Raw genomic sequence first — 22,321 nt, 5'->3', positions numbered from 1 at the left:
GCAGAGATAATACAGACACAATCCAGAGGAGAGAAGGGAAGATACACAATCCAGCTCCTATTTGAAACTCAGAACGCTGGTGGGAAACCATGTCCCATGCCATTGCCCCAGAATTCATTCATACCTCTCTTGCCACTAAAGATAGAATATGAATAAATCAGACAACATTGAGAGGGAAAGATGTTAATTCTCCTAAAATTAAAATAGCCTCAAATAGAATCCCAGGAGGTTTAAATGTGGGTATAAAAAATAATAAGCTGATTCTAAAGTTTACAAGAAAAATGAAAAAAGTCAAGAAGAGCAAAGATAATTTTGAAGAACAAAGTTAGAAAATGGAATATCAACACATTATAAAACCACAGTAATTAAAACTAATTTCAGAAACTTTGGAATAGAAACAGAATGGATTATCCAGAAACACATTCAGCTCTATAGTCAATTGATTTACAACAAAGGTGCCCATACAGTAAGTACAGCAGGAAAGATGGTCCTTTCAATATATGGTACTGGCTAGAGTGATGACCTTTACCTGTTCCAGATGGGCCACACACACATGTGAAAGTAAAATAAAGCCTCTAGAAGAAAACAGGAGAATATCTTCTTTGAGACCATGGAGTAAGCAAAGATTTCTTAAATAGGATATAAAAGAAAAAATAAATCTGACTGCATTAAAATTTAAAAACCTCTCTTCATTAAAAGTCAACAGTAAAAATGTTAAAACAAAGTGGAAGAAGTTATACACAATACATAAAAGGACTTAACCAGAATAACCACTATAAATCAGTAAGAAAAAAAGAAGACAAGCAGTGAAAAACTGGGCAAAAATTTGAACAGGCACCTCACAAAAAAAGTGCCAAAAACACTCAAAAGAACTAAACAAATTTTTTTGCCAACACAATATCTCACCAACAGAAAAGATGACATTTGTTTACCTAAAGATATGACAACCAATGTCATAGTAACTGCATTTATAATAGTCTCAAAATGAAAACAAATCAAACTCCATCAACAACAGAATGGATATATATCTCGTTATATTCCTACAGTGGAATACTATAACTATTAAAAAAAAAAACTACTATTACACCTAACTGAGTTTCAAAGATACAATATTGCACAAAAGAAGCCAGATACAAAAGAGTACTGGATGATTTTATTCACATAAAGGTCAAAGATAGGCAACAGTAATCTATGCTAAAAGAAGTCAGTATGGTGCTTACCCTGGAAAGTTGGGCATTAACTAGGAGGGTGCAAGAGAGATATTTCTAAGATGAGTGGTGGTTCATGTGTATATACACTTACAAAAATATATTGAGTTGCACACTTAAGTTTATGCATTTTACTATATTTGTTAAATTCAATTAAAAGTAAGTTTAAACAAATAAACTGATAAAGAAACCAAGTCAGATACAAGAATTTTTAGATCACGGAATAAATTAGCTTTACTAAGAGAGATATTAAATTTCCATGTCTGGAGTTATTTTTTTAAATAGAACAAATATTCTCTCATCTAGGATCGTGAAACAACCTTGCAAAGAGAGACAAAAAGTGTCTCAGTCCGTTATTCCCATAAGAGACCTAGAGTAAAAGTATGTTGAACATCTACAATCCCTTTTACTGTTAACCATAAACTTCAGGAAAACTTAGAATAAGGAGCCTGATGATTAGGCTTTATTTAATTCTGCTATTCACAAGACCCTTCCAACCTGTGCAAAGGCTGCCAGCAGTGTGGATTAGGTAGTGATCTACGGCTCCTTGGCTTTGTCCACTTTAGAGTATGTTCAAGTGTCTTCCAGCTTTGACACCCTTTGCCCATTTATTTTGGAATTTGCCACAGACTTGCTAGCTGTAATCACACTAAACAGCATTATATCTGGACTCTGTTCAAATATGGGCAATCAACATGGACCCTGGGCACTCACAACTGCACGTGGACACAATTCAGGGACTTGTGAGCACGTGCAAATACACATGCTCAACCTTGATTCTAAAAGAATTTCGGCTTACAAGAAAACATAAAATTGACATGGTAGCAGAAATTAAGAAACAGTCTTTATAATTTTGTCGAGCTGAACTTACATAGCAGTAATGATACTGCCTAGCCCTGTAGTTCTGGGACACCCTCTCCTTGATATAGGAAAACAAGCCAAGAATCCACAGGGGCCTTACTCTGCCGTGAACTTACTGTTCATTCACTGTATTTATGAGTCAATGGGTCAGTCTCACTGTGATAACATTTGATTAATCCAATGTGACTTGATCACTCACAGAGGAGCCCAAAAATATCTTAGGTATTCATTTCCAAACACCTTCAGGTTTTTCAACCAGGGGCCCCAAGCTGTTTACAGAAATAAATGCCTGTTCCACAGTTATAACCATAGCAGACACTGAGTAAAATCCTAACCAAAGGATACTTAGGAAAAGAACCTTAATTAGTCTTAGGTTTATAATCTGACAGGCAAGACCCACTTAGCACAAATGAGCCAATTCTTGAGACCTGTTTTGTAGTTTTCTTTGTTTCAGCTTGCTTCAGAAACACCACTTAAGTAATATGTAATCTAGCTTTGCCCCAAATATCTTCTCCCAGTAGGGAGGCAACTAGGACCCAGTTCTTAAAAGAGCCCAAAGCTAATGACTGTTAACCACCTTTGAAGAAGACAGACCAAGCACAGCAAAGGTCACAGTACATCTTCCCTCTAGAGCTCCATATGGAGACAGTTCAGCCACAGAAGGATTCTAGTAGACACGTTCCACTGAAGAACAGGAGGAAGATACTCTGCCTCCCCGTCCCTGAGCAGCATTCTGTTCTTTCCTCCCCAGCACCTCTAGGTCCCTCTGTCACTGAATGTGCATGTACATGTGCAGAAGCATATGGCCAGGCTTCTACGACTACTGATCATGTCTATTTCCACACCTAGGTTATGCCCCCATACATGACAACACTCTGTAGGCATCCTTATAATTTGGCATTTGAATCAACCCTGTTGAAGAGGGGAAGTCCTAGAACAACTTAGCTCATTTCACTCTGCATCCTGACAAATCCCATATCCACTTAATTCCTCAATAATTGCCTCTACTCATACTTTCTGGCCACAGTCAGTCCTAAATGACATACTGACTATATATCATTGGAGTTTCTCCTAATCATCTTGTCCTCCGTGGAGGAGCCAGGAAGACACTGATTCTTCATACTTCCCTATCATCTTGTTTTCATCACTTTCCTTTCCTCTCTAGGTGTTCAGGACAATTCTGGCATTTGAACAAGGAGCTCTAGATAACACCACACCTTCAATGCATAGACTAAATCTGTAATGTGTGTTTCTGCACTGTTGAATGGTGTATGCACGAGAGAGACCAAGATCCTCCTGCTGTGGGGTAGCAGGTAGATAAGCATCCTTCTCTATCAGTGAGGATTCCCCAAGAAACAGAACCAATAGGATAGACATATATAGATGACAGATGAGAAGGAAGGAAGGGAGGAAGGAAGGAAGGAAGGAAGGAAGGAAGGAAGGAAGGTCATATCCTATGATCTATAAGATATACCTTGCACTTTTTACATTTACCTATCTATTATCTATCTATCTATCTATCTTTCTAAAGAACTTGGCTCACATGATTGTGGAAATGGAACCAATAGGATAGACATATGTAGATGATAGGTAGATAGATAATCCTATATAGAGACATAGACATAGATATCCTATGATATATTATACCTTATACTTCTTACATTTATCTATCTATCTATTATCTATCTATCTATCTATCTATCTACCTATCTATCTATCTATCTATCTGTTTATCATCTACCTAAAGAACCTGGCTCACATGATTGTGAAAACTGGCAAGTCTGGAAGCCATGGGCAGGCCAGCAGATCGGAAATATCAGGCAGGAACTGATACTACAGTCTCAGGGCAGAATTTCTTCTCTAGGAAACCTTAATTTTTTTATCCTTAAGGCCTTCAACTGATTAGATGAGGCTCGGCCCACCCCTATTATGGAGGATAATGTGTTTTACTTTTTTTGAGGTTTTCTTATAATGGAGGTAAGACTGGTTTACAACATGATTTAAGTTTCAGACGCGCACCATTATAATCCGACATCTATATACACTGTGTGTGCTCACCACACGAAACACCTCCACCTGTCAGCACACAGTTGACTCCCTTTTCCGTTTCTCCCTCCCTCCACCCTCCTCGCCTTCTGGTAACTACTGACATTTTGTCTGCCTCTAAGTTTGTTTTGTTTATTTTTTGTTGTTTGTTCGTGCATTTTATTTTCTATTCCACATACGAGTGAAATCGTATGATTTTTGTTATTTTGCACCTGATTTACTTCAGTCAGCATAACACCATCAAAGCCCATCCATGCAGTTGCAAATGACAGGATTTCTAATGTATTTTTGCTTAAAGCCAACTGATGGTAGGTGTTAAGCACATCTACAAAATACCTTCATAGCAAGACCTAGATTAGTGTTTGATTCAATAATTGGGTACTAGAGCCTAGCCAAGTAGACACATAAAACTGTCACACCTTTTAATTGGCTCGAAGTCCTAGTTCCCAGATAAAACACCTAACCTTCTTCTGGAAACGTGACTGCTGTAAGACACCTTCCCATTTACCAGTAAGGCTATTTCCGCGCTTGTCAGTGGGGAACATAGGAAAAGAGAGATTAAAAGCTTTAGATTTTATCTTTTGAAAAGTTCTTGTCTCCCAAGACACATTAAGAAATTACCAACCTGGATGAGAATCTGGTCTCTGGTTAAACCTCTGTCATGCATAGTCTCTCTCCTTTTAATAGCAAAAATTAACCATAGTCCTGTTTCAACAACAGGTCCCCAGCAGGGGGTGATTTGAGGTTTTCTTCACTGTATGTCAAAGTCCATTCAAGCGTCTCACTGGCCAAAGTGCTCACTCTAGCCCTGCAGGGAACTTGTTCTCATGCTCTGGGGACATGAAGTTTGTATGCACCCCACTCAGGCCTCTGGTTCTGCCTAATCCAGCTGCCACTAAGCATGCTACTAGTCACATGTACACATCAGGAAAAAAAGAAAGATTTTTTTCCCCTGAATTATCAATTCTTCTTCCACATTCCAAATACAAATAAAGCCTTAAATTATTCATGCTGGATCAATCAAAACTCCTCGTGCCAAAGATGTGCTAATTCTCTAAGCTGGCTGGTCTGCCCCCTCAGGGCTCCCTTCTCCCTCGTTACCATTCCAAATGGAGGCACACTAAATAGGCTTCCAAGATAATTGGGTGATTTCAGCTCATACTTTTAAAACTTGTGAGTATCCTTTTCCAATAGTGCTATAAAAGCACTTTGGAAGAGTAATTAAAGACTAAAAAATAAAACGCCGGGAGCCAGAAGAAGAAAGATCAATGAAAGTGCTCTAATTTGAGGACCCATCCCCCAGAGGAGGAAGTATGCAGCTTCCCATGCAGTCCAGGCTCTCTGCTGTCTGGAAATTCAACTGTGGCCTCCTCAATGGAATTTAAGCTCTCTTGAGGACACAGAAAATGGCTTCTGCTTCTTAACTAGCACAACGCTGGGCATTCAGGGGACTAAAGGTGACTGGCCTGACCAAATAGGAGAGCCAAGATTCACCACTGAAACCAAGAAACAGAACAGTGCATTTTTTCCTTTAAATTCCAGTACCCAGTCTAGAATCTTGGAGAGTGCTGACTAGGTAGGTTGCCCTTAGGCCTCTGTAGACTCTACCATGTTTCTACTGCTTCAAAGGATATACTACTGTTTTATTCAGAGCATCAATACAGTATAGCCTAGCAACAAACATGGACTTTGTTCCTGTACTTGAAAGACCACGTAGGAATAACTAAGGAATCTCATGCTGCCTAAGGTTGGGCCATCCCTGCAACAAGAATATAATGAACACTCATTACACAGAATTTGAGATGTGCCCAGCAGTCTTTTCTGAGTAAAAAGTGCTTAATCTCATTAGCTATCAGATGCCACGTCTAATCCAATGTTCAGACTCGCGTCTGCTGTGTAATTGGGTTCAATGTGTATATTTAACAATAAAGCAGGTACTGGCCCCATAGAAAAGTTAGATGTCCTAGAAGAATCCATTAACCAACTCAAAGATAGAGGGAAGGGAAAAAACCTCATACATTTCTAATTATAGGCTAGAAAACAAACCAGGTCTAAACCCAACCAAACTTCTGGACACAATGGTATCATAGTTCAGCAAGAGCCCTAATGTTCTATGCAATCCTACATAATATACATTAGATTCATCTGTTCATTCATCTGATAAGCACTTATTCAGTGACAACCTATTGGGCACTAGCTGTGCTATGTGTTTGTTGGGACAGCTGATGTCAGCGATAAACCTGGTCCCTGCCCTCATGGAGCCCAGTCTCCAGATGACTAAAAGACTGTAGACCAACCTATGTCATTTGAAAATATAATTGGCATACTTTTTATTTCCTGGAATCCCAAATTATCGGCAGTATTTAATCACTCATTCCAGAAACTTAACTCTAATCCTACTTCATTCAGTCCTATTCATTATGTTATAGTCCTATCCTGTACAATTACTGTGGCTTTCCCAAGCCTCACTACATCAGATTGTTGAAGACTGTTGAAGATGGGGGAAAAGGAGAAGTTGCGATCATTGAATGCCTACCATATGCCAGCCCATGTGTTAAGTCAAAACTGAAGCAACTCAGTTAATCCATCCAACAATTCTCAGAAGGGGGAGTTATTACATATCTTCCTACAGGCGAGGAGACTGAGGTTGACAGAGAAGTAAGAGAGCGAGGGGACGGGTCAGTAGCAGAACTCAGCTTCAAAACTGGAGTTACTGACGCCAGAAGCCTATGCTCATCACGGTTCCTGGCCAAGCACCCTGGATATAAAAGGTTGTGAGTCAAATAGTACAGTCTCCACCTTATGACATCCTACATGTTTAGTCATTCACTGGCTGTGTGGTCTCAGGTGTGGTATCTAACAGCTTCAAGTCTAAGCCTCAATTTCATCCTCTGTACAAAGGTAAGAGAATGCCTACCTGACAGAATTACTAGGAGGACTCTGACATGCCTGGGACATGCTAAGCCCTAAAAAGTGCTAGTGATAGTGACGATGCTAATGACTATGTTACTAGGATTAGAAGAAAGAAACGAACCATTTGGACTTGAACCTAACACTCTTCCTATAGAAGTCGCAAATGCCCACTAACAGCAGCAACCTTAGGAGAGATACTCCAATGCCCCAGGATGACTCTGGCTTACCAAGGTTCAAATGATTTTTGCTTCACAGGTAAGAATTTTTTAAAAGACATATTTCCTTTCATACGTGGTTTGCTTCAGAGGAAACTTAAAGCTTAAGTTTAAGAAACCAAGGGAGCAGGGTAGGCAGGGTGGTCAGCATAGTTTGCTCTGTTTCCCACAAGCAGATACTGTTTATAAGGGTCCTGTGACCCTTGAAAAAAGGTGTTATCCTTCTGCAATCAATCTAAAGCATTTAGCTAGTCTAGTTAGTGACTCACAAGGAAGTAAAGGACCCGAATCCAGTTGAAAAGATAAATTAGTTCTACAGCATTTCAGTGTAATTATTATTTATTTAGACACCCCTAAATACTGTGCCATGACTGTATAATTCTATGTTCTACTGAGGGCTCAGGAAATGACTGGGGTTTAATGCAGTTTAAACAAGCCACAACAACTTCCCATACAGAATGCCACCCCCATCCATCCTCTCTCCAGGCATCTTAAACTATTTCTTGGGTATAACCAAACAACATATTCCTAGGAGGAAAGTAGAGGGAGCATTCTGTGTATCCATTTAGAAATGAGGCAGCTAAATCCCACAGGAAACTGGTCACCAGTCCAAAAATCACACAAGTGTTCAGAACTGAAGGAAATGACAGCAGTGGAATCCACATCTCCCAACGTGAGGTCCAGGCTCAGCCCAACGAGCACTGAAGATGCTCAGATCACCCCAATCCCCAGCATCCAATCACTCTAGGAACTAGCACCTAAGATGGCCATGATGCGAGACTGGGGCTGAACACCAGAAACTGAGGGACCATGAATGCAAGAGGTTAGGCTTTGGGCAATGGGGAAGGGTGGGCAAGAAAGGAAAGGAAGGACCTTATGAACTAACTCACACACATGAACGCTGTTTCAGGGTTACTGAGGCGTCCCTGCTGCCCACCTGTTAACGTTGCCCAGACATCTAGGAAGTCTCATTTGGACATTTTAGAGATGAGAAGATGGCTGCTATCTTCCCCTTTGCTCACATATATTCTATACTCCTGCTCCAGGGTTAATATGAGAATTCCTTTCCCCCATTTTAATATTTATGCAACTACTCTGCACTCATTTAAGTTTCTGATTGTTCTTTCAGTACATTTGCAATGAATCTCAAATATTGAGTTGTATACACTTGAAATCCTGTGAACCTGAGTCAGACTTAATTCCATTAAGAACAAAAGTAACGCTCCACTGAATTACCAACAATCACATCTATAGTGAGTCAGGTATTTTTATTGATTGTCATATTCCTGCCTGTTATTTTAAAACATGACTATTCCTTTTGCTTCAATAAATGATGCCTCAAATTTAGAGATCACCTGTTAGATGAAATTTAGTAACAAGCTACTTGCCCCCTTCACTCTATTTCATCTCTGACCCTAACCCCTTGCCATTCCCAGTATCTGTGACCCAGCTCAGAGCGAGGGTAACTAGAGACGACACCCACCTTTGTCCAAACATTAGTGTTGATTTGGTCTCAGCTTCATTGAAGACAGAAGGAGAACAGCAAATAACAATAGTAGTTCTACAGTTCCCACCCAAGGAGTCCTGAAGAATCCGAGTCATCTTGCTGTCCCGATATGGCACATGTGTTTTCTATTTAGGAAAAAAAAGTATTGGCTGTTACAGCTCGTTCAAAAAAAATAAAAAGACACACAGAGGCAAGCAAGTTAGTGATGAGGACACTGGGCTTTGAAACATGTGAACTGATAATCTGTTCCCTGGTCTTGGGATCTTGCCACAGTTTAGCCTGCTCATTCTGGGACCTGGAGCACAGGAAATCAGCATCACCATTCACACATTTTAGTGGACTACGTCTCCCACCAATCAAGGTGTCCACAACCAAGATTTCCCCTTGCCCCCTCCAAACAAAAACAAGCAAATCCCTGGAGTGTGTGTAAAAGAGCAACACGGACCCAAAAAGGCAACTTTTCATAATATCGTTTAATAGATGGAGACAGGATCACTTACTGTCCCTTCTGCCAAGGCAGAGATCACGTTTCCAAGAGCAGACAAAGACTTATTGATATTTTTAGCTTCGTCGAGAACAGCTCCCTCAGCACCAGTTTTGCTGACCTACGAAAGAGAAATCAGTGAGCTGCACAGGACAGCAAAAGCACAGGAGAAAATTCCAATTCGCAGGAGGCCCAAGGGGTGGGTTGGGGAGGGGTGGATCCTCCTGGAATGCAAGGAAAAATAAAAGTAAGTAAGAATCACATTGATAAAACCTTCCCTTGTGCCGGAGGCTGGGGATTTGTTCTCTCTCATTGTCATTTTCCTCTCAATTAGGTTTTAGGGGAATGGCTGAAATGCCTCAAGTGGGGGAGCTGCAGATGCTTCCCCGGGGGACATCCATCCAGGAAAAGCAGGCTCTAAAAGTGCTGTCTCTAGGAAAGGGCCGCCATCAGCCCTGAACCACAGTTTCCACTGAAGGCAACCCTGGGGAGGCTTTAAGAGAAAACGCTGTGTGAGCCACAATGAATGGACATAGTGGGAAAGTATAAAGCATAAGCTCCAATTTCAGGCAAAGGACAAGAGGTGGTAGGGATGGCTGTGCAGACTCTCTGTTCCTTCCCCACTTACCCATAGCAAGGGAAAAAAATAAGAATTATCCAAAATTTAAAAAAAAAAAAATGGGGGGGCGTCATTAACACTTAACTTTAATTCAAATTAGTAATTTAGATAAAGAACTAGAGAAGAGTTTAAAACCAACTTCTGAAAAATCACATTTGCATAGAGGAATTAAAACGGGTTAGTGGAAGTCCAAAAAAGGTGCAGCTTATATTATTGCACTGGGATGAAATACACCTTGCATAATACTTAGGCTACCGGAGGCCAGGCAAATACAAGCAAAGGTGACAAACCCCCAAGCAGGATTTATTCTGGATTCCAAACTTTTCTGTGGCCTCAGAAACATTTAGCATTTTCTAAACATTCAGCAAGAGCTCTTTACAAAAATGGCTGCTGTATCCTCAACAATTTTAGTTTAGGTATGAAAAGTCTAGAAAATGTGTATCGCATTGAGAATCTGTCTTTTTCCCTCTGCAGCCAGAGGGAGCACGCGCAGTTCCTCCTCTGCTGTGTGATTACTGGTAATTTTGTATTTATAGTATCTGCTGCAGGGACAGGGCAGTTTACAGATGCTGGAAGAAAGGGAACCCGACATGATTCATAGCTCTACTGATGGGACAAACGATGCGGGGTCAGCAGCTGCTGTCTACAAAAAGAAAAGTGGGGAAATAATTTTTAACTGCACAAAGATGGGTTTCAATTATGAATGAAGGAGAGACTCCTAACAATAAAGATGAATGCATGTTCTGGGGGAGATGTTTTTCACACAGGACAGATTCTCATCTCTCTAGAAATTGGGCATATAGGTCTCCTTGCTCACAGGTAGAAAAATAACACAGTTGATGGGCCACTAATAACAACAGTCTATTCACAGGGTGTTAAGATGCTTTCATATATGAGCGTCTTAACTTCATGAAATATGCAAGACAGGTACAATCACCTTTCTTTTACAGACAAGGAAAATTTAAGCTCTAGAGACGTCAGACTGCCAGCCTAAGGAAGAATACCCTTTAGAGGTATCAGGGACTAAAGCCCAGAGTTCTGTTGATAGATCTCACTGACACATTCATGTAGATGCATGTGAGGCTAAGGAAAAGAGTGAGATTAAAAAATTTAAAAAAGCAAAAACAAAAAACAACAGTGTGTGAGACCACAACTTAAAATGGTTCATAAATTTTATAAGGAAGAACCACCAACCCTGTGCAGAGGACAGGCTGCCACTCTGGACTGCCAGCACTTAACAATTTTCAGCTGCATGTAGGCCCTGAATACTCATCCCTGTGTTCTCAAGGAAAAGAGGGCAAGCTGGGGAACAGCATAGGGCAACGGGTCTCCGGGCCTGGTCCCATACGGTTGGTGTGGCAGCAACGTGGATCCTGTTTGCCCAGGGTTAGTCTAGAACTAAGCAATGCCGCTCCCTATTCCCGTTCTGGTGGGTGTCTATTTAAAGTTACAACCCATACCAGTAATATTTTCCAACCAGGAACACCCAGACGATTTTCTGCTATGGCTTTACAAATGAGTACAGGAGAACACTCCAAGTAGCCATTACTTACAGAAATATTGGTGGCCATAACTTGGTATATGGCAACTCAATAGCTAGGTGCAGTTAAGTGGGGATCAATTCCATTGTGGGAGACCAGCTGAGCTTCAGGGCTAGTCCTGACAGGGGAGGTCAGCGATGGTGGGGAGGCCACGTTGTGTCATGCACATGGACACGCTCTATGTTGCCCAAGGACAGCAGAGTCCCCAAGCCAGGGTGTGGCAGCAGGAGCCGCTGGGGGTGCTGTGGAGGTGAGGCTGAGAGGCCGGGTGGGCGGTCCTGGGGGGCTTATTTGGTCTGGAGTACGGCCTCAGCCAGTGTCGGGGGGAGCATGGGACAGGATATAGACGCCTAACAGGAGCTCTGCCGAAAACAGAGAAGGGCTGGGGCTTGCGGCTAAAGCACTGGCTACAGGCCTCAGAACCCCACAGGAGAGGCAAGACTGCCCCTGTGCAGCAGGGTCTCCGCGCCTCCTGCGGAGAGAAGCAGGGAAGGCAGGCGGGCTCCGGGCTCCAGGTCTAACGCACTCAGGCCGGCAGGGGCGGGACCGCCGCACCCCAACGCCACGCCCTTCCCTGGCCTACTGGAGTCTGGGACAACAGGAGCTTTCCCTTCCTCAGAAGTGCACGTCCCTCCCGCATTTGCGAAGCTGCCTTCGCCAAGCTAAGTTCACACCAACACGTGCCCAACGTCAGCATCAGAGCCTATTAGGCATAAATCAGAGTTGGCCTTCAAAGCGCCTCCGGTGACGTGAATAGGGGACTTCAGGACCAGAAAAGGAGCAGGGAAACAAAGGTTAAATTTAATAACATCTTAGTGCAACATTAGGAAGTTTAAAAGCTCTTTAAAACCAGGAAATAGAAAGACATAAAAATTATTCCATTGCACAGTGAAGCAAATAACAGAGGGAAATTATAGCTAATACAAATAAAGAACCAATTACCTTTTCGCTCCCAGCCAAATCAACTAGATAGAGCTTCCCACTGAGTTTTTTTTCAGTCTCTACATTTTCTTGTTTAATATTAATCAGGAAGATACTGTGACTTCTAGAGCTGTGTTCATTCATGTCTAAAAAGAAAAAGAGTTTTTTACTCTACAAAGAACACATAAATTTAGGTAGCAAGCCTCTCATCTGAAAAGCACAACAAATCATGCCTAATAGCTCCATTTTTTAAAAATCCAGCCAATTTTAAAAATTATCTGAGGCCAATCCAGCCAGTGTGACTCAATTGGTTGGGCATCATCCCGCAAACCAAAAGGCTGCCGGTTCGATTCCCAGGCAGGGCACATGCCTGGGTTACAGGATCTGTCCCTAATCAGGGTGTGTATGAAAGGCAGCCAATCAATCTTTCTCTCTCACAACAATATTTCTCTCCCTCTCCTTATCTCTCCCTCCCCCGCCTCTAAAAGTTTTTAAAGATAAAATAATAATAAAATTATCTCAGACCACCATTTCTTCTTAAAAGCAATGTTCATTATAGAAATGAAAGATTTTAAACATCTTTAAGTGGCAAAGAAATTAATCTAAAATCTTAGTCAATGATTTAAGACAACAGATTTCCTACTTCTGCCTAAAAAAGCCCCATTCTCCAACCTCCCACACTAGTTTGACTGTCTCCTTGAAGAGCTCACAGCTTCCTTCACTGCCTCACTTCAAGGCCCTTAACCTTTATCATCATGATTACTACCTGATGTATCCCATCTTCTTCATGCGTGTAGTGTTGCCTTATGAGTAATATCAGAAACGTTCTTAAGGAAGTCTTATGGATTAAGACATACACTCCTTCTATAATCCATGCAAGGTACATAGAAGGTCTCAAAGATTAAATATACTTCACTAGGAACGAGTACTGGAAATAAAAATCTTTTTGGACCCTGGTCTTTGTTCAACAGGCAGGCAGAGACCCCAGTGACTATCTTATTCAACCCCCACTAGCAATCGTTTCTTAAAACCATCTTATCACATTATATGGAAAAAACCCTGAAGATTCCACAAAAAAGTATGTTAGAATAAACAAATTCAGCAAAGTAGCAGGATACAAAGGTAGCACACAAAAGTAAGTTGCTTTTCTATACACTAACAATGAATTTTCCAAAAAGGAAATTAAGAAAACAATTTTATTTAAAATAGCAATTAAAAAAAGATACTTAGGAATAAACTTAACGAAGGAAGCAAAAGACTTGTACACTGAAAACTATAAAATGTTGCTAAAAGAAATTAAGACACAAATAAATGGAAAGACATTCACGTTCGTGGATTAGAAGACTTAATGTTAAGATGTCAATACTATCAAAAGTGACCTACATATTCAATATAATCTATCAAAATCTTATGATGCTTTTTGTAGAAGTAGAAAAGTCCATTCTAATTATATGAATTCTCAAGATACCCCAGAGAGTTAAAACAATCTTGAAAAGGAACGAAGTTGGAGCTCTCACACTTACTGATTTCAAAACTTACTACAAAACTACAGTAATCAAAACAGTGTGATGTTGTCATAAAGACAGATATAAACCAATGAAATAAAGCAGAGAGCCCAAAAATAAACCCTCACATAATACAGTCAAATAATTTTCAACGAGAGTGTCAAGACCAGTCAACAAGGACAGGACAATCTCTTTACCAAACGGTGTTGGGAAAACTGGATACCCACATGCAAAAAAAATATGTATATATATAATTGGACTCTCACCTTAGGCCACACAAAAACTAAGTCAAAAAGGATCAAACACCCAAACAGAAAAGCTAAAACTATGAAAACCCACAAGAAAACATAGGGGAAAAGCTTCATGACACTAGATAGGCAATGTTTTCTTAGATCTGACAACAAAAACACAAGCAACAAAAGAAATAATGAGTTGGACTTTCAAAATTAAAAACTTTTATGCATCAAATGACTATCAACAGAGTAAAAAGGCAACCCACAGAATGAGAGAAAATTTTTGCAAATCATATATCTGATAAGGGATTGATATCCACAATATATAAAGAACTCCTACAAATTAACAACAAAACAAATAAGCCAATTAAAAATGGGCAAAGGACTTGAATGGTATTTCTCCAAATACGTACAAATGGCCAATAACCACATGAAAAGATGCTCAACATCACTAATCATTTAGGTAAATGTAAATCAAAACCATAATGAGGTAGCACTTCACACCCATAAGGATGGCTACTTAAAAACAAAAACAAAAACAAAAAATAACAAGTGTTAGCAAGGATATGGAGAAATGGAAACTTATGCACTGTTAGTGTGAATGTAAATGGTGCGCTGCTATAGAAACAGTATGGCAGTTTCTTAAGAAATTAAAAGTAGAATTACCATATGATTCAGCAATTCCACTCCTGGGTATATATACCGAAAAGAACTGAAAGCAGAAACCTGGACAGGTATTTACACATCCATGTTCATAGCAGCATTTTTCACAATAGCCAAAAGATGGAAGCAACACAAGTGTCCAACTATGGATGAATGGATAAACAAAATGTGGTATATAATACATACAATGGAATATTATTTAGCTTTAAAAAGAAAAAAAAAAACTAACCCATGCTACAACATGGATGATCCTTGAAGACATTATCCTAAGTGAAATAGGTCATAAAAATTTTTGCATCATTCCACTCACATGAGTACCTAGAGTTGTCACATTCATTGAGTCAGAAAGTAGAATGGTGGTTGCCAGGGATTGGGAAGAGAGTATGGGGAGTTATTATTCAATGGGTGCACAGTTTTAAAATTCTGGGAACAGTAGTGATAGCTGCACAACATTGTGAATATACTTAATACCACTAAATTGTACATTTAAAATGGTTAAAATGGTAAATTTTGTTATGTGCATTTTACCACAATAACTTTAAAAAACACCTTACCAGAATGATAAGAAAAATAGTAATGTTCTGGACCAAAGTTCTGAACCAAGGGGCCAAGATGGCTTGTCAATTATACCATGAATAATTCAGTACTAACAATAGCTTAAGAAACCAAGTGAGTAACTTCTTTATAAATGAGAGATGCTATTACTGTAAGAATATGAGTCTTGCATTCTTTCATGTTAGTGTATGTCAGTGTTTGTGTTTTAAGCAGGAACGAGAGTTTAACCTACACTATATACAAAGCCAGACTCACCTATGAAATTTGCCACATGAGTATCACCTGATACATTTGTTGGGGTAGAGTAAAGGTTGAGAATTACAGTGCTGGGTCACAGAACCATAGAACCTTGGGTGGAAGAAACTTAAAGGAAGCTAGATCAGTCAATCCACCAACACTTGAATCTCTTCTACACCATACAGGGAACTCGCTACTTCTCCAGGTAGCAGGCTTTGACAGGGGCAGAATTGGAGAGTTCTTCTGGTAGGCCAAAATCTGCCTTGCTGTAGCTTCCACATCCTGGGGGGGTCTATCCATTCAGATCAAATAAAGGAAGCTGACTTTCTAATGTCAGCACTTTGAACATGGTAAGAAATACTGCATTATCCACATGTCCTCCCAGATTTATTTCTCTCCTTCAAGCTAGAAAGCCTGAGCTCTTTCAGCTCCTCTTCATATGAAGTCAGTCTCATTTATCCATATCCCTCTGAATAAGACAGCCAGTCCCCACCTTTTCATGGAACCTATGCTGTTCAAAAACCATATAACCTGCTTCCCTGAGACACGTGCACATGCCAAGGATGCAACTAAAAAGTAAACACGCTGGCCTGAATGTGTTATTAACACAGCACCAAAAAGTTCTCCATAATGCTCCTAGGTCCACTTTCTGAGTTCCTTCTTGCTTTTCATTCCCTTTTATACAATGGGCAGAACTCTAATATTGTTTCTTTCCGTGTATATGACTGTAGAATTTGTTGGTTTAGATTTTTTTTAAAATGCCTGAACAATATAGCATGGTTAAAATAAGTAAACTTAGAAGCTTACTTTTTCCCCACTTTGGTTGGTTGGTTCAAGCTTAGGCTTGTTACCAGGTTCCAATGAGTCCCACCCAATACTACCAAGAAGTCCCTGGACAGCAGGCGGCGCTGTTTCCCGTCACCTACCTAGATACACCAGGCATCCCCTTTGTTTGCGTCTGAGTCTGCACTTTCAACTGCCTTTCCAGGCCTTATTCCACGTAGACCTCATTACCCATCCCTCCTGGTGGGTAGGCAGACATTTGTATCCAAACTTAGAGGGGAGGAAACACCACAGCATGCTTACTTGTTACAGCCACGTGTCGGTTTGCCTTGCCTTCATCTATCACATCCATGACTTCCTCGGGGCTGGACACAAACCGCTCAGTGCACCCCTGCAAAGCGTCAGTTCAGGTTCACCATTAAAGAAACTGAAAGTCAACAATACTTGGAAACAGCTAAATATATTCCCATTTCTCCTCTAGATAAACAGATCAGGAGAAGGATTGAATGCTGACCCAACAACTCTTCCCCCTTGCCTAAGGCTTAAATTTTACATTAAAAAATGAATTTAAAAAAGTCTGAGCAACTCTTAGTAAACCCAGAAATGAACCAGAAAGAAATGTCAACCTCCCTAGATTTTTGAGTACATATTCAAACTCAGCAGTAGCAGAGACAGAAATAAAGAAAAAATCAATGACAGAAAAAGAAATTGATGAAGTTTTGCTTTGCCTTCCATCTTTATTTATTACCATCTAGCTACCAACTTTAGTGAGACCCTTTGAAGTGCCTGGCATAATGCTATAAGGCTTCCCCTAAAAACAGAGTATAAACAACTGTACTCAGTACCAAAGCCCCTATAAATGTGAATAACTGTCTATTCACTTCTGCAGTTCTCACCGTGTGATTAAACATCTGTGATACATTCACATTCACACAGAGAGATATAATTGAAGAAATTAAATGTCTATTTTTTTAACCAGATGAATTTTAAATATAAGGAACATGATTAAATATCTATATGTGCTTTATATACATAATAGTCTGGGCATCTTATGTTGTAATTACTATGACAGTAACTGGAGAGAAACTAATTACATCATCAATCAAGTTCTCCTCATACCTTTACATACGGAACTCTGTTTTTATCTTCATGAACAGCCAAGTTTGTCTTGGATACTATAAAGATAATAATGATGACATGCAAAGAAGAAAAGAAAAGTTAAAGACCCTATATTGGAAGAAAAATAGAAATCATTACAAAAGATAGGCAGATCTAATCTATTTGCAATATAAGGTATATACACATGCAACTTTAAGCCTTAGCTGAGAATAAGCAGGTAGCCTGAATGCAAAAGAGCATCTCTATATACTTCCATTAATTCCTTAAGCAGAAGTGCTACACATCAGTTCAATCCCCCTGGACTTTAGAACAAATAAAGGACAAGCATTCAGATTACTTACCATCGAGTAAGTCTCTAATTTTGTCCAAGTAGATCTCAAAATAGGAAACCTGTTAAAAGCAAATGGAGTTTGAAACAGAAATGCCACAGTATATTACAAAAATGTCATTATTAGAACTTATAAAAGCTTTCTTCATGCATTAGCAAAGAAGAGTAAGAAGAAGGGGTCCAGAGTGAAGACTCAGTCGCAGCGTGCAGAGATCTCTGCTTTCCACTTTGTCTATAGGCTCAGCGTCCCAGCTTAGTGTAGGCCACTCCGTCCCCACCGCCACAGCTCCCTATGGTGCGATTCAGGCGTTATTCACAGCATGTGCTAGACAGCCACTTACGGAAGGAATCTAGTTTTTACCTTAGATGAGCACCAAGCAAACTTCTAGGTATAACAACAGCTGAAATAGAAAATGTTCTTTGCAAGTAATTGTCAAAATCAGGAGGCCTTACCTTCTGTGTGATACTGACAGCCTCATCAGACCAGGATGGGAGGGCCGCCCAAACATTCAAGGAAATGGGACGGGGGTAAAGGCAGTTTGCTTACAACTACAAGAGCTCAGAAAAGCAATTGGGAGAGAAATCACAATGGTGGCAGGTTTGGGGAGTCCAGGAAGGATTTGAACAAAATATGATTTAATGAAAGACAACTGGACTGCAAGAGGGAAAGAAAGCCTTCCAATTAATTATTCTCAAACCTCAGCTGGAGCACCACCTACATCAGCATCTCCCACAGTATTTGTTTAAATTGCAGAACAATGAACCTGACTACAGTCCTCCTGGATCAGAATTTCTAATAGGACCTAGGAATTGGCTTCTAAACTTCCCAGGTGATTCATATGATAGCTACCGTCTGAAAACAACTTTAATGAGATGTGATCTTGAAATTTAATTCACATGTAACCAAGATCCTAGGCCTCAATTTTCCCATCTATTAAATGAATCCATTAGATTTGATGATGTCAAAAATTCCCTCTAGGATTTTCCATTCTGCCTACACTTGCCTTCTGCCTCCCAGATCAAATTTTCTCTCCTATGTTGATGGGTATCAGGGATGGGGGATCTAAACAAAGGAATAGACAGAAAGTTTGGTGTTTTTTTTTAAGTTGAAAAAACAGTTGTAAAGTTGAGATGTGACTCTACAGGTGAAACCTCACCCCCAGTCTTGCCTCTAGTTGGAGCAGCAAGTAAAGCCTCTGTAGCCTGGCACTGGTCCTAACCCAATTCAGCCCTGGTTCATTATCCTTCATCTGCATCTCAGCCTGGAACTGCCTCGCTTCCTCATTTCTCTAAGGTCTGGGGGCCCTGACTTCAAACCCTGGAACCTGTATCTGGGCATCCTCTCCAGGTTGTGTGTCTCCCCAACAACCTCTGCCTGCATGAATATCTGTGAAACTCCCCTGTCACTGAGCCTTGTCTGCCACGGATACGCCTACCTGACAAAAGAACCACTGCTCGCACAGAATCCAATGGGTCTGTTTGGCCTCTAACTTAGACATCTCTCCCTAACCCAGCCCTTCCTACAGCTAACCCAACCCTGGTTCCAACCCTTTCAATGTATTTCAGAATTGTCTAGTTTTCAATAAGTCTTTTCTATTATCTTTGAGATCTTAAACATATGCCCTTCTTTCCACAGATTGTGGAGAGAATTAATTACATCTAAAAAGCAGTCACTAAACTAGATATTAGCAAATCTGACAATCAGAATCCTATCTACATTTAATGTAAGTAGAAAGAGAATTCTGACTTATTCATTTGTTTTTACCGCAACAGATACTGGCTGCTTTTGGACGGTGGTTAATTTTGCTATTTTTGTCACTTCAAATACTTTGGAAGGCCAAATTTTTAATATTGCCTTAAGCCTCTTTTTCCTGATTAGACCTGTCCCTATTCAGTTCAAAATACAGAGTAGTCAAAAGCTAATTTGCCCACTTAATGAATATTACTTATGAAATAAGTAAGCAAAACTACAAATGCAGGACAGGATCCTGGGCAGTAAAATTCAGCCCTAGAGACTGAGGTGTTTGTTGCTCTTCCTCCCCTTCCCCTTCATGCTGGGGCTGTTTTTATCTTAATGAGATTCTAATAGGAGACCATATTTTGAAGGCAGTAATTGGTTTAACATCTTATTCCAGGATTATCCTATAAGAACCCTACAGCAGTCTGAGGTATTTAAATGCAAACAGCCTTAAAGATGCACTAAGCTCCTAAATCTTGATCCCATCAAAGCAACAAGCTTCTGCATCCTTAGATTTAAAGAACCCCAGCAAGAAGTTGCTTTAGCCAACAAAGGAAACTATAAGGAAAAAGAGGTGCCATATTCAATTTATAATTGGGCTAACAGTTATTGCCTTGTTTTTTAAAATAGGTTTTGTGTGTGTGTGTGTGTGTGTATGTGTATGTGTGTGTTTAAAGATCTTATTATTTTTAGAGAGAGAGGAAGAGAGAAAGAGAAAGAGAGAGAAACATCGATGTGAGAGAGAAATATTGATCTGTTGCCTCTCATATGTGCCCCAGGGACCAAACCTGCAACCCAGGCATGTACCCTGATAAGTAATCAAACCAGAGACGTTCCACTTTGCAGGATGACACCCAACCAAGTGAGCCACATGGGTCAGGGCTATTGCCTTTAAAAAAGGTACTTCGCAGAAATAAGATGGGTCGTCATCGTCGGCAGCCGTCCGTCTCAAGAGACGATGGTGTAGCTTCTTAAGAGTCTATCTGCACCGCCGAGAATGGTTGTGCAGTCCGACTTGGGAGTGACACGGTATCTGTCTCCTCCCGTGTTGAATCGACATCTTGCGATGACGCTGGAGTGTCCCCTCCAGTGAAGCTGAAGCTACAGAGCCTGGGCAGGGTGATATGGAGGGTCTGCTGTTGCCCATGCAGCAGACCCCCCCTCTCTTCGCAGCTGAAGGGTCCAAGGGAAAGACGAGTCAATACAGCTTGGCTTCAGGTGTGCCGCAGGAGTTGCCGGTGTTGACTACAACGTCAAACCGCCTTAGGGACTCCGGCTCCGGATTTTCTGTCGGGGTTTACTCCCTTAGCCTTTCCCCTGAAGAGGTATGCCGCAAGGCAGCGGAGGTTTTTTGGAGTCAGAGTTTTCCTTCTCTGATGTGCCCTGACTGGAAGATCGAACCAGCGACACTTAGCTCGCAGGCCGACGCTCAATCCACTGAGCCAAACCAGCCAGGGGCTAAGATGGGTAGAAGTTTAATATAATGGAACACATGGAGCTGGTTAGATCAAGAGTTTACTCTCAATTCTGCCAATGACCTGATGTGTAACTTTGGATATCTGGAGCAACATTTTTGAACTTCCGTTTCCTCACCTCTAAAATGGTAGGCCTAGTGGACTAAGGTCCCATAAAGGTCCCAGCCTTCAAGGATTCAGCCTCTTGACTCATCTGCTCGGCTTCACATCTTCTTAAAACTGCCCTTTGCTTAAACAAGTGGCTTTCAGTCACTTACAAAGAAGTTCCAGTGAATATACCCCAAATACCAAACTTGATGAATTTAAGCAAAAGCAGAGGTTCTGGTTTAAACACACACAGAGAGACATACACACAAACAAAAACACTAGGAGAAGAAGAGAATTCCCTTCCCCAACACTTCTCAGAGTATGCTCCTCAAAACACTCATCTGTCATACTCCAAGGAAGAAAAAATATGTCCAGTCCAGCTGGGAAATGTAATATCCTCCATGTCCCCTTTGCAGAATCGCATTACACAATAGCATATTTAAGCTTGTGATAAATTTAACACTGTCCAACAAAGCATGTTCCCAGCTCATTTGGCCACATAAGCATTTTCCCTGGTACCACTTATTAATTATATGAGGAACATTGTTCCATGGAACACACTCTGTGGACCTGCTCCAGTCATATCTATAGAAAGCACAGGGTAAAGGGCAGAAGTTAGGCAGCTATCAAGATGATTCCATCCTAAAGAGGGCTTTTCCCTTTTCTTGATATCTCAAGCAAACGATTCAGATTGCTAAGTATTACCTTAAACATTAAGTAAAACATATGGCTCTGCTTACCACAGAAATGTCATTTAAGTTAGATAAAATCATATTTTTTACATGTATGAAATAAGAGGGGAGCTAAGAAACATAATTTGGGGCCCTGTTTCTTCCTCTCGGATCTCAATCAATGACACTGACCTTGATGTGAAACTCGAGGTTTTCATCCATCGAATAGATGTGGTCAAAGATGTCGTGTGCGATCCTTGGGATGATCCCCATGAGTTGAGGGTCATGCAGCTTCCCCTAGTGGGCAAAAAACACAAGCACAGGTGCTGAGGAGTGCTGGGAAACACATGGGACCAAGGAAAGACCACACCTTCATTCTCAAACAGAACTTTGTAGAACAGGAGCACCCACACATGGATAGTCTGCTCCCTTAGAGATCTGTCTGGTGTGCAAACAGACCAAAAGTTAGCCCAACGTGTTGAGTTAACAGGTTGACCTGATTTCCTAGCAGGGGAGAGCATGTTCCGATAGCTTGGGAAGCCCCACAATATTCCTTCCTGCTGCCACTCAGTGTGCATGTGAGTCAGCGGGTAGGAAGGAGGAAGACAAGGA

At 40.7% G+C, this 22,321-nt stretch overlaps 1 protein-coding gene across 1 annotated transcript in view; it reads right to left on the bottom strand.

The window, feature by feature from the left end:
- KIF5C (kinesin family member 5C) overlaps window positions 1-22,321 on the bottom strand; it is a 151,715-nt gene that overhangs the window by 65,309 nt on the left and 64,085 nt on the right. The window contains exons 4-10 of the mRNA XM_090279608.1: window positions 21,902-22,006; window positions 17,752-17,800; window positions 17,411-17,466; window positions 16,595-16,682; window positions 12,337-12,461; window positions 9,251-9,355; window positions 8,727-8,875 (exon numbers count right to left, since the gene is read on the bottom strand). Of these exons, the coding sequence (XP_090135734.1) occupies window positions 8,727-8,875; window positions 9,251-9,355; window positions 12,337-12,461; window positions 16,595-16,682; window positions 17,411-17,466; window positions 17,752-17,800; window positions 21,902-22,006 (677 nt within the window). The remainder of the gene's footprint in view (window positions 1-8,726; window positions 8,876-9,250; window positions 9,356-12,336; window positions 12,462-16,594; window positions 16,683-17,410; window positions 17,467-17,751; window positions 17,801-21,901; window positions 22,007-22,321) is intronic.

This window comes from Furipterus horrens, unplaced genomic scaffold (genome assembly GCF_987537825.1).
Source record: "Furipterus horrens unplaced genomic scaffold, mFurHor1.1.pri manual_scaffold_1, whole genome shotgun sequence".
NCBI lineage: Eukaryota > Metazoa > Chordata > Mammalia > Chiroptera > Furipteridae > Furipterus > Furipterus horrens.
This window is presented reverse-complemented; position numbering and strand designations above follow the sequence as displayed.